Consider the following 12,039-nt stretch of genomic DNA (forward strand, 5'->3'; position numbering starts at 1 on the left):
TCAGGCAGGTTTTCTAATTCTTTAATCATTCTCGTGGCTCTTCTCTGCCCCCCCCCCTCCAATTTATCAACACCCCTCCTGAACTGTGGACATCAGAACCGGACACAGGGTCCCAGCAGTGGTCACACCAGGGCCAGATACAGAGAGAAAAATCTCCTCTCTGCTGGAGAATCCCCCGCTTATACATCCCAGGATCGCATTAGCGCTTTGGCCACAGCGTCGCACAGGCTGCTCGTGTTTAGCTGATTAACCCCCATATCTTTTCCAGAGTCACTTTTCCCCAGGGGAGTCCCCCATCCTGAAAACCCAGCCTGTGGTCATTGCTCCCAGCTGTGTTCAAACCTGCTCTGTTTGCTTGCGCCGTTTACCAGGTCTCTCTCGATCAGTGACCCGTCCTCTTCACTATTTACCACTTGCCCAATTTTGGGTCATCTGCAAACTTGATCAGGGATGATTTTATGTTTTCTCCCAGGTCATTGATACAAATATTAAATAGCACAGGGTAAAGAACTGATCCCTGCGGGCCACCTCTAGAAACACATCCATCCAATAAGGCTTTTCTGTTTACAGTAACACTGAGACCCCCACTGACCGCACCCCCTTAGATGTCACCTACCACCCCACATTGAAACCCACCTGGGGTATCATCGAACAATTACAACCCATACGCAACAGGAACCTCATCCTGAAATAAATCTTTCCAAAACCCTCCTCTTCTGGCCCTCAAACAACCCCCAGTCTTGTCAAGCTCAGCATCAGAAGCAAGCTCCCCACAGACCAGGAACCATCAACTCAAAGCGGCACCAGAGCCTGTCAGAATAACAGATGCAAAACTTGCAGACATATCTCCACTGCTACAATGATCAACACCCCCCACAGCACACCAGTCAAGATCCATGGGTCCTATGCAGGCCTGTCACAGCATGTGGGGTAGCTCTGCCAGTGCAGTAAATGCCCCAACAAGTGTGTGGGTGAAACCAGACAATCGCTGCACTCTCCAATGAACTCATCCAGGAACACGGTAAAAGACAAAAACACCCCATCATCTGTGGGTGAACACTCTTCACAAAGTGATCAGCCTGCATCCCACCTGTCAGTCCTTACCTCAGAATCATACAATAGCAAGGTTAGAAGGGACCTCAGGAGGTATCCTGTCCAAACCCCAGCTCAAAGCAACCAATCCTCAGATTTTTGCCCCTAGATCCCTAAATGGCCCCCTCGACGATTGAACTCACAACCCTGGGTTTAGCAGGCCAATGCTCAAATCACTGAGCTACCCTGTCTTCAAAGGAAACCTGCACAACACCTTCAAAAGCCAAGCCAGGGACCATAAATTCCTAACTTTGCTAGACACTAGAAACCATGGACTCAGCGCAGATCCTAGATTTCTGTCTCATTCCAACAATCTGTAACCCACTAGCCCTCTGCTGTCCCATGACTGCAGAGCTGTTAACTGCCCACTTCACCTTGAACAGGCTCTTCCAACGGGACGGTTGTAACTCATTACACATAACAAACCCTTCCACCTGGTGTGTAGCTGGGACACCCTGAGGCCCTTTGCAAGGCCTGAAGAGCTCTGCGGAGCTGGCAGCTCCTCTCTCACCCACTGAAATGGGTCCAGGAAAGAGATTACCTCATCCACTTTGTGTCTTTCATTTTGAGACCTATCAGCTTTTAATTCATTTAACGTGTGCCAGGTTAATTGTATGTCCTTCCAGTTTTCAATCAGCAACGCTGTGCTGCACTAACTCAAACGCCCGACAGCAGCACTGTTACCTTTATCAACCAATCTTGTCACCTCCTCCAAAAGGCTATCAGGTTAGTTTGACAGGATGGATTTTCCACAAGTCCATGTTAATTGGCCTTAATGACATCACCCTCCTTTAATTCTTTATTAATCGAGTCTTGGATCAGCCACTCCATTACCTTGCACAGGATTGGTGTTGGGTGGACAGGCCCGTGATTGCCTCGGTCATCCAGTTTACCCTATTTAAATACTGGCACATTAGCTTTAGCTTTCCTCAAGCCTTCTAGAACTTCCCCAGTGCTCCAAGAGTTAATGAAAATCAATGTTAAAGGTCCAGGGAGCTCCTAGGCCGGCTCTTTTCATACTCCTGGATGCAAGTTATCCGGACCCCACGTCCCCAAAGGCATCTCCGCAGCATCCCCTGGGCATCACAGCTGCTTCAGGCTGGTCACACCATCCAGGACACACATGCAGCAGAGTCGGGCGCTGGCCAGAGAGTGCTTGGCAAGTAGGCCGAAGTCTGTCGGTCTCTTGCTGCCGATCCCATGTGTCCAGCCTGGGAGGGCTGGTTTTATTGCAGTACAATGGCACAACAGAAATGCTCTGAGCTCCTAACACACTTCTAAGGCGCTCAGAGCACTTAGTGACATGCATATTGTTGCCCACACTCTACGAAAGGGGAACAGAGGCAGAGAAGGGGAGAGGTAACTTGACCAACCCCAGGACGTAAGTCAGTAGCAGAGCTGGGAATAGAAGCCAGGAGCCCTGACTGCCAGCCGCTGCCCCCACTCCCCTCCCACAGCTAACAACAGAACCCAGGAGTGCTGACTGCCCCAGTGTGCATAAATGGCCACACTCTGTATCCAGGCAACAAATGGTCAGGGCCCTTCCCCCCAGCAAGGGAATAGCTAAAGGTGAACAAAGAGATCAGGTGACCTCCTGGCCCGGGAAAGAGACAAAGGCCAGAAAGGAGGGGCTGGAGGGGGTTTCAGTTTGGAGCTGGCTGGGGACTAGGAGTGAGGGCACATGGGGTTGTCTGGCTCGCTGGGCCCCAGAATGGACCTGGCTGAGGGATCCCGTTCTCTGTACCTACAAGCTCTGTTTTAGACCGTGTTCCTCTCATCTAATAAACCTCTGTTTTACTGACTGGCTGAAAGTCACATCTGACTGCGAAGCGGGGGGTGCAGGACCCTCTGGCTTCCCCAGGACCCCGCCTGGGCAGACTCACTGTGGGAAGTGCATGGAGGGGCATATGCTGAATTCTCCAAGGAGAGACCCAGGAGGTGAATCCGTGTGAGCTTCTTGCCCTGAAGCCTGTCTGCTCCAAGGGAGCTCCCCAAAGTCCTGACTGGCTTTGTGGGGAGCAGTTCCAGAACATCGCCCAGGGACCCCGTGACAGCCTGTGCTCTGGAATTAGCAGAAATCAGTTGAGATTGGGCACAGAAGCACTTTTGGTTCACACCTGCTGCCAGCCAGGACATACCTGAGGATGAGGGAAGGGGAGTGGCACGCTGGAAGCAGCATGGCAGGAGAAGCCACCCAGATGCCCTCCCCCAGGGAAGTGCTACAGCAAAGGAGTGGGCCGCTGGGCACACCAGGCCTGGCATCACCCTCAGCCCTGCCCACGGGGGTGTGTCTCAGCTGAAGCCTGCGTCACAGGGGTCCCTGCACCAATTTGTGTCCCTGCTGCACAGGCACACACAGGGTGCAGGTTGTGCTCTGCTCTGGGGTCTCCCTGAGCTGTTCTCGTGAACATTGAGTTTCAGCTCGGGCTGTCTGAGCTCAGCAAACAAACAGGATGTTCTCCTCCCTGCTCCTCCAGGGCTCTGGTGAGTGGCTCTGAGCCGCTGCAGCCTTGTGTCCGATCTGTAGCCCCTTGGCCAGCTGTTCCCAGGTATCTGGCCATGCACGTTTGCTGGGGAGGCCACCTGGGAAGGCTTCGCAGGGACCAGCCCTGGATTAACCCTGCACGGACGCTGTGTGTGGACGGTTACTGCAGAGCTCACATGCCCTAAGACCCGGACATGAAGCAAGCTGTGGGGGCTGGGGGCACAACAACGAGCTGCTTCTGATGGAGGTGAGGGGCCAAGCAGAGCTGGTTGGTCTGCTTTGCACTTGGATCCCAGCAGTCCACAAGGGACCCCGTGTGCCAGGCACTGCACAGACCCTGCTCCAGACGGGCCCGCCCCACCAGAGACAACGACATTCTCTCTTTTACAGGCCCCGGGAAATGAAGGGACTTGCCCAGGGTCACAGGGGTCAGTGGCAGAGCCTGGCTTGAATTCAGGCCTCCTATAGCCCAGTCCAGTGCCTTAACCAGGCCAGCCACCCACCGCCCTGCCCCCGACATTAGCGCAAGGTCTCCCTGCCCCACCCTCTGTTTAGCTGGGGGGGCCCAGGAGCCAGCTGGAGGCCCCCGGTCCGGTGCTGGCTTTGACATGCGAGAGTTGAACAGCATTCAGACAGAGAGGAACATCCCCCATACGGCTGAGGCAGGACTTGAGCGGAGCTTGGGCTTGACACCAGACCCACAGTTTCGCCCCCCCATCCCCTGCCTCCAGCCAGAAGTGAAGCAGCCTGCTCTGAGGGCCCCGGAGAGCGCTGAGCCTGGAGCAGGCAACACGCGCTCAGTTGTTCTGCACCGCGATGGAGCGGCCAGATCCCTGCAGTGATGCTGAGGTCACACAGGCAACGAACTGGCCCTGCCAGATGTTTCCATGGCAGCAGTGGGACCTGGCTCGTCCCCCCACAGAGACCAAAGGCAGCTCTGCCTGCCTGTGCCCTGGAGCCCAGCAGGCCTGGGGACGCACAGCCCACCCCCACCCTGCGGGAAGGAAGACCCTGCCTTTGAAGGTGACCTTCCCCAGGACCCACGGGTAGGGAGGGCTTTTCCTGACTGTACTGTAATCGGCACTACCTTGGGAGAGGTCAGCACAAAAGGGCTTTTCTGCTGGTTGTTGTCCACCAGGCTCTGCGACTGGGCAAGGAGAGCACCACAAGGGGACAGGGTGTGCAATCAGGCTGTTTAAAATGCTGTGGGGTTTGGTTAGTTTTTGCTAACTACGTGCAGCTCCGACACCCACAAACCACTTGGGAGCAAAGCTCTCTCTGTTAAATCTTTAACAGTCCTTCAGCTAAGGACTGAGCGTGCTCACTCCACTGCCCAGCTGTGCCCTCCCAGGCCAAGAGAAACAAAACCAGGACTATCTGATTTTCCCAAGGGCAAAAATACCCGAGCAATATAACAAAGAACATGACAGCTGCATGCATGAGGCCTAAGCACCACTGATTTCCCTTTGCAAGTCACTTTTCAAAGCAGCACTCTGGCCTGTCTCCCCAAAAGGGACTCGCCTCCAGCTGCTCCAAAGACACACATCAGGAAGTGCCAAGCTGAGAGAGGGCAGGAGAGAGGGATCACCACGCAGAGAGGGGCAGGGCTCTGGCTTGGCATTAGAAAAGTCACAATAACTGGGGCAGGGAAATTCTGCCAAACTCTAGCGTCTGTGCCTGGCTTTGAGCAAACTCCCCTCCAGGGACAGGGCACCGTGCTCAGTCTGCAGTGGCAAGCCAAACGTGGCATCAGCCAGAACTCTGTGAGGAGCCAGCCCAGGACCATCACTGTCAATGCCCTGCACTGCACGTAGCAGCTGAGAGCAGCCAGAGACAGGACGCTGCAGTCAGTCAGTGCTCTGGCTCCAATGCACACGCCTGCGCCTGGAGCATGGCCATCCCTAGTCATCTTCCAGGGAACACGGGAAGCTGGCTGGCCAGCAGAACGGAAAGAGTTAACTCCTGCTCACCCCATCGGTGTATTGGGGCTCAGCTAGTCTGATAACGCAAGACGAGCGTCTATCACCTAGCGAGGCTCTCAGTCAGTCACTTACTTCCCTTTGGTGCCATCCGCACCGTTGCACAGCCCAGCCCAGCCCACCCTCGCCCTGCAGCAGGGGTTCTGGGGGGACAGGCGCTGGCCCCATGCGGGGCTGGCAGGACAGGCGCTGGCCCCATGGAGGCTCCTATACCATGAGGAACAATTCCCTCCTGTCTGAGCGTGGGCTCTGAAGGGGACCGGCTGATGGGGGGTGGTGGGGATCACTTGGGCAGAACTTCCACAAGGGTGGGGACTGGGACCTGCTCAGCAGCCTCCAGGAGCTCCCAGTGATGGTCCAGCAGCCCTGGCGCAAGGCTTGTGGCATGGCTGGAGATCCTGCATGCGGAGGCACTTTGTTACCATGGGGAGGAGACGAGAAAGCGTCACTGGAGCAAAGCCTAGGCTCGTGTAGCCCAGTGTCCCATCTCTAGCAGGGGCCAGCACCAGTTGCTTCCGAGGGTGGTGCAGAAAACCCCGCAGTAGATAAGGAATGAGCTGTCCCATGATGGTTGCACCTTAACTTCCAGCAGTCAGAGGCCAGCTAAGCCCCAGAGCTGGGGGAGGCCAAGTTAAGGGTGTTTTCCTTGGCTGCCCAGGAACGATCCGGCTCACGCAGACACTGCTTGCCTGGGGCATGTGGCTATCTGCAGGGATCTACAAGGAAGGGAGTGCCAGCTGCCTTCAGTGAAAGGTGCTTTCGGACGCTCTTGTGCCAGAGCAGGCAGCAGAAACGTGCCCCAGAGCACCAGCTCAGCCTGGTGTCTCAGGCCTCCTTGGCACAGGAAAGCTCAGCCTGCCACTGCAACCCCAGCACTCTGCTGACCGTGGGCCCAGGGTACAATACACAGGTTTACTCCCCATGGGAAGCTGATGGTAGGCACCAGCATTCTGCAGGAGGCTGTGTTACTTCCGGGGCATCAGCATGCACACCTGGCACCATGCTCTCCTCTGCCCCAAGAGCGCCTCCTGCTGGCTGTCTAATGGAATCAAAGCTGCAACCTTAGGCAGCATCTCAGCAGCACAGAGGGGCCAGCTCAGAACTAGCCAGAGGGCCAAGCACTCTAGCATGGTCTAGTGGACTAAGCTCAGGGTCACGAGGTACAAGCAACTGAGGTCTAGGCTGCATGGCCCCTGGGACATCGCAACCCCTCTGTCCCCTCCCCTGGCGATGAGCCTGACCCAGCACTGGGACAGTGGGGCCCCTCAGTCCTGTTCCCAGACCCTCATTCAGAAGGTACCTCTTCTTAGCCATTACTTTGAACACAGTAGCAATCACAGCATCCTGAGGCCCCTGTATTCTCTGATTGCTGGCCCAGTGCATGGGGAAGCTTCCAGCCCTGTAAGCATTTGTTCTAGCCAGATCAGAGTCATGCGTCCTGCCCCCACAGACCATGGGGCCTTGAGACATAGGGACTTACAAATCACAGCAGTCCGATTACTAGTGCATGCCTCACCTCAATCTGCATATAGTTTCAGCAGCAGATTTCAGCTCACGAGTTTAAGATTTGTGCTTATAGCCCACGTCCAACTTTTTTGAGGACCTATGGTGCAGGCGTCTCGAAAACATTTCTGCTAGAATCACATTGGGTGGAAGAAACTCCACAAAAAGTGATCTAAGAGTCCAGCATCCTGGGAGCTGCCCGGTACTGAACAACTGGGCTCCCCACCTACACAGCATCTGTTTATGACTCTTGCTTTGTGAGGTCTCGGACCAAAAAACACAGGTTGATTTCAGGCTGAGTCTGAGTGACTATAGCAAAACACTCCACTCTACACAGGGGATTTGCTTAGCGCATGGTACAAACCAGTCTACAGGCTATGCCCCCAGATTATGGGGGCACTAAACTGACACTAAACTGGGAGAAGTGGTAGATATGTTGGAGGGTAGGGACAGGATACAGAGGAACCTAGACAAATTAGAGGATTGGGCCAAAAGAAACCTGATGAGGTTCAACAAGGACAAGTGCAGAGTCCTGCACTTAGGATGGAAGAATCACATGCACTGCTACAGACTAGGTAGGACCGAGTGGCTAGGCAGCAGTTCTGCAGAAAAGGACCTAGGGGCTACAGTGGACGAGAAGCTGGATATGAGTGAACAGTGTGCCCTTGTTGCCAAGAAGGCATTTTGGGCTGTATCAGTAGGGGCATTGCCAGCAGATCGAGGGACCTGATCATTCCCCTCTATTCGACATCTGGAGTACTGTGTCCAGTTTTGGACCTCACACTACAAGGAGGATGTGGAAAAATTGGAAAGAGTCCAGAGGAGGGCAACAAAAATGATTAGGGGGCTGGAGCACCAATGACTTAATGAGGAAAGTTTGAGGGAACTGGGATAAATTTTAGTCTGCAGTATGAGAAGAATGAGGTGGGATTGAGGCTGCTTTCAAACTACGCTGAAGGAGGTCAAAAAGGATGGAGCTCGCTGGTCTCAGTGTAGCATATGACAGAACAAATGTAACAAATGGTCTCAAGTTGCAGTGGGGGAGGTTTAGGTTGGATATTAGGAAACACTATTTCACTAGGAGGGCGGTGAAGCACTGAAATGGGTTACTTAGGGAGGTGGTGGAATCTCCTTCCTTCAAGGTTTTTAAGGTCAGGCTTGACAAAGCCCTGGCTGGGATGACTTAGTTGGGGTTGGTCCTGCTTTGAGCAGGCGGCTGAACTAGATTCCTCCTGAGGGAACCTTCCAACCTTGATATTCTATGATTCTATGACTGTGGCACTCAGAAGGGAAATGCCACCTGATCTCTCGGGTGGGAGGTGGCAGCGTATGTTACAACCACACTAGGGCAGGGATAGGAGACTGCCGCGAACAGCTGAAGCCAGGAGGCTGAAGTTTGGCCAGGGTGCTGGGGCTGATAGACAGCTCATTGGAGTGTCCCAGCATCTTTGGCGAATGACTGTGCAGGGCCTCTAGCGGCAGGCTCCCTGCGCCATGCTAGGGCACTGGGGGCAGCACTGACACAGAGGGAAAAGCGCCCCTAAACAACCCACACCACGCAGTGCAATATTCCCAATGACTGAGGGGACTGCATCTCTTATGGAACCCTCAGCCTGGAACCACAGCACCGGAGCATTGGGTCAGCACCAACACCAAGGGGAGAGCACCCTGTCCACAGCCCCCATAGCCCCACCCCCTGGCATGGAACTGGAGCACTGGCTGCGAGGGGAGAGCACCGGGGCACAAACCCCAGGTCACTCAACCCTGGGGCGCTTACCTCGTTTAAACTCCTCCAGGACGGCGTCCAGCTTAGTGTCGTTGAAGACGAAGTGCAGGGGGTGGTTGTAGAACTTGCTGATGGTGCTGAGCGGCACGCAGTCATCCGGGTCCACCAGCGCCAGGTCCTTGACGTAGAGCATGTCCACCAGGTTGGTGCGCTCCTCCTCATAGACGGGGATGCGGGTGTAGCCGCTCTGCATGATCATGGACATGCTCTTGAAATCCAGCACAGCGTTGGCGTTGAGCATGAAGCACTTGTCCAGCGGCGTCAGCACGTCCTCCACCGTCTTGTTGCGCAGGGCGCCCTTGCTGAACTCCTCGCGCACGAACTCGTTGTACGGGTCGCTGTTGCGCACCATGTCCACGATCTTCTCCCGCAGGAGGCAGGTACTGGCGTCGTGTTGCAGGGCCAGCTCCAGCAGCTTGCTGAGCGGCAGCGAGATGGGGAAGGTGAGCAGCATACAGAGCTGGGTCAGCCAGAGCCCACGGGGAGCCAGTGCCAGCCCCCATCGCGAGCTGATGGCGAAGGGCAGCACCTCAGCCAGCAGGAAGACCAAGCCGGCCACGGCCAGGACAGCAGGTGCCACCATGCGCACGGCCCAGTAGAACAGCACAGCCAGGGCGGCGTTGGCCAGCGAGCTCAGCAGCAGCAGGGAGCAGAGGGCAAAGGTACCCCGCTGCCTCACCAGCTCCAGGGCTTTGCAGGCCTTGCGCTCCGCCTCCGAGCCGCAGTCCCGCAGCACGTACAGCTCCACGGGGTCCAGCCACAGGGTGCTGAGCTGCAGGACCCGCAGCAGGGAGGACAGGGCCAGCAGCAGGGCCACCAGCGTGCCCAGCAGCCAGGGGGCCAAGGGGGGCGGCGGGGCCACGGCCGCAGCTCGCCCGCCCCCGCCCTCGTCCTCGCCACGGACAGCGTCGCGCCGGGCGGGCCGGCCCAGGCTGCCAGGCCCCCCAGGCGGCTGCAGAGCTGGTACCGGCCGCGGGCCCGGCGGGGGAACGGCCACGGCGCACCAAGCACCGCGGCTCCCCAGGGGGCGGTCATCCGGGCAGCACGCCTGCAGCGCGCCGAGAGGGCGGGGCGGCGGAATGGGGGCCCCCTGGGCCGGCAGGCCCCCGCGGGCGCGAAGCCCCAGAGGCCAGCTGCGTGCTCGAGGCGTGCCGTAGAGGCGCAGGCGGAAGTTGGCCCCGGGGCGGCCCGGATCCGGCCCCCGGGACCCAGGCCCCCTCCTCTCCGCCGGAAGCCGCAGCACAACGCGGGGGCGGGGCCGGGCTCGGGGGGGCTCGCTAGCCGGGGGGGTCCCCGGCCCCCGCCCCCTCGGCCCGCGGCGCAGCCCAGGCACAGCGCGGCCACGGCCCAGCGCAGCCCCCAACCGCCCGCCATGACGACAAGTGGGGAGCGCAAGGGGGTCAGCTGACCCTCCACTCGCGCACCTTAGCCTGCCCGCGGCGGGCCGGCCAATCAGAGAGCGCGGCTGCCGGTTCCGGCCAATGGGCAGTGGGAGAGGGCCCCAAGCAAGGGGAGCGCAAGTTAGGCTGCATCGTGATGTAAACAGGCAGAGGGAGGCGGCTGGGATTTAAAGGGCCAGAGGCCCCTTTCCCTGGCTCTGGGAAGGTCGCACCCCTCAGTGCCCAGCCGGGGAGGGGACCTGATCTGTGTCCCCCGCAAGCCAGGCATGGCCACGAGACATTTATCTGCAGCGCCCGTGCACAGGGGAGTTACTGCAGAAGGGAGGCAGGGGTCAGGGGGCTGACTGGCACCTCTAGGATGCTCCTAGGCCTGAACACCTGGACACTGGCAACGGGTACTGAGCACCCCCAGCTAGGGCAGCACCGCACCTACTGAGCTCCCCTCACAGGGCAGCGGGTACTGAGCACCCACAGCCAGGGCAGTACCACACATACTGAGCACCGCCCCCTACGGCAGCAGGTACTAAGCACCCACACACACAGGGCAGCAGGTACTGAGCACCCCCCACACACACAGGGCAGCAGGTACTGAGCACCCCCCACACACACAGGGCAGCAGGTACTGAGCACCCCCCCCACACACACACAGGACAACGGGTACTGAGCAAAACTCGGCACACACAGGGCAGTGAGTAGTGAGCGTGCACACACCCACCCACCCAGGAACCAGGTACCAGTGGTAACCAGACCTACCAGGGTCCCTTTTCGACCGGGCATTCTGGTAAAAAAACAGATGCCTGGAAACCCTAATTTAGACTTGCCCACACCTCAGACCTGTGTGGGTGGAACTTCTCCCTGTCCAAGTCAGAGGTTGAGCAAACTGGGATAGAGCTCAGAGAGGCGGGATTTTACCTCCTTTTCTCTGAATCAGGGTTATACTGCACAAACAACAGAAAGGCCAGCCCAGTGATATATGCACATGGTGCTTTAAAAGGGCTGAAAACACTGATGAGCCAAATCAGCTGTGAGGAAGAATGTACTCAGTAAAACATGAATGATCATTGGGACCTGGTTAAGAACACTTTACTAGATGCCAAGAAAGCCACAATCCCTCAGTCAAGGAAGAAGGCTATCTTGGGTAAAATAGCAACCTGGGTTAGAGTGGAAGTGAAGGCAGCTATTTAAAAAAAAAAGGAAGGAAGAAAGGAAATACCTATAAATCAGAAGCTAGACAGTGTCAAAAATTGATGAAAAGCCAAGGGACACAGAAAGACATCCATGGTGCGCCCACACCTTGAATACTGTGCGCAGTTCTGGTTGCCTCATCTCAAAAAGATCTATTCAAATTTGGAAAACTACAGAGAAGGGCAACAAAAAAGATTAGGCATCTGGAACAGCTTCCATATCAGAGGAAATTACAAAGATTGGGACTGTTCAGCTTGGAAAAGAGATGGCTAAGTGGGGATATGATAGAGGTCTATTAAATCATGACTGGTGTGGAGAAAGTGAATTAGGAAGTGTTATTTACTCCTTCATGTAACATAAGAACCAGGGGTCACCCAATGAAATTAACAGGCAGCAGGTTTAAAAAAAAACAAAAGTAAGAAAGGGGATGTTGTGAAGGAAGTATAAGTGGGTTCAAAAAAATACCTAGATAAATTCCTGGAGGACAGGTCCATCAGTGGCTCCGGGTGTTTCTTCCTAGCCTCTGACTGCCAGAAGCTGGGACTGAACAACAGGATGGATCACTTACAATTTCCTTGTTCTGTTCATTCCCTCTGAAGCACCTGGCAT

General features: G+C 56.2%; 1 protein-coding gene across 6 annotated transcripts in view; it reads right to left on the bottom strand.

Annotated features, from left to right (window-relative positions):
* The window catches only part of CNNM3 (cyclin and CBS domain divalent metal cation transport mediator 3), a 330,211-nt gene extending 320,480 nt beyond the window's left edge, over positions 1-9,731 (bottom strand). For 4 of the 6 annotated variants that reach the window (XM_075062715.1, XM_075062716.1, XM_032790317.2 and 1 more), the window contains exon 1: positions 8,837-9,513. In XM_075062715.1, coding sequence (XP_074918816.1) covers positions 8,837-9,428 — 592 coding nt within the window. In that variant the 5' untranslated portion in view covers positions 9,429-9,513. Of the gene's footprint in view, positions 1-8,836 lie in introns of all 6 variants that reach the window. The other 2 variants (XM_032790318.2, XM_032790316.2) reach the window with 2 other exon arrangements.
* Positions 9,732-12,039: the final 2,308 nt, after the last annotated feature.

This window comes from Chelonoidis abingdonii, chromosome 2 (genome assembly GCF_003597395.2).
Source record: "Chelonoidis abingdonii isolate Lonesome George chromosome 2, CheloAbing_2.0, whole genome shotgun sequence".
Classification (NCBI taxonomy): domain Eukaryota; kingdom Metazoa; phylum Chordata; order Testudines; family Testudinidae; genus Chelonoidis; species Chelonoidis abingdonii.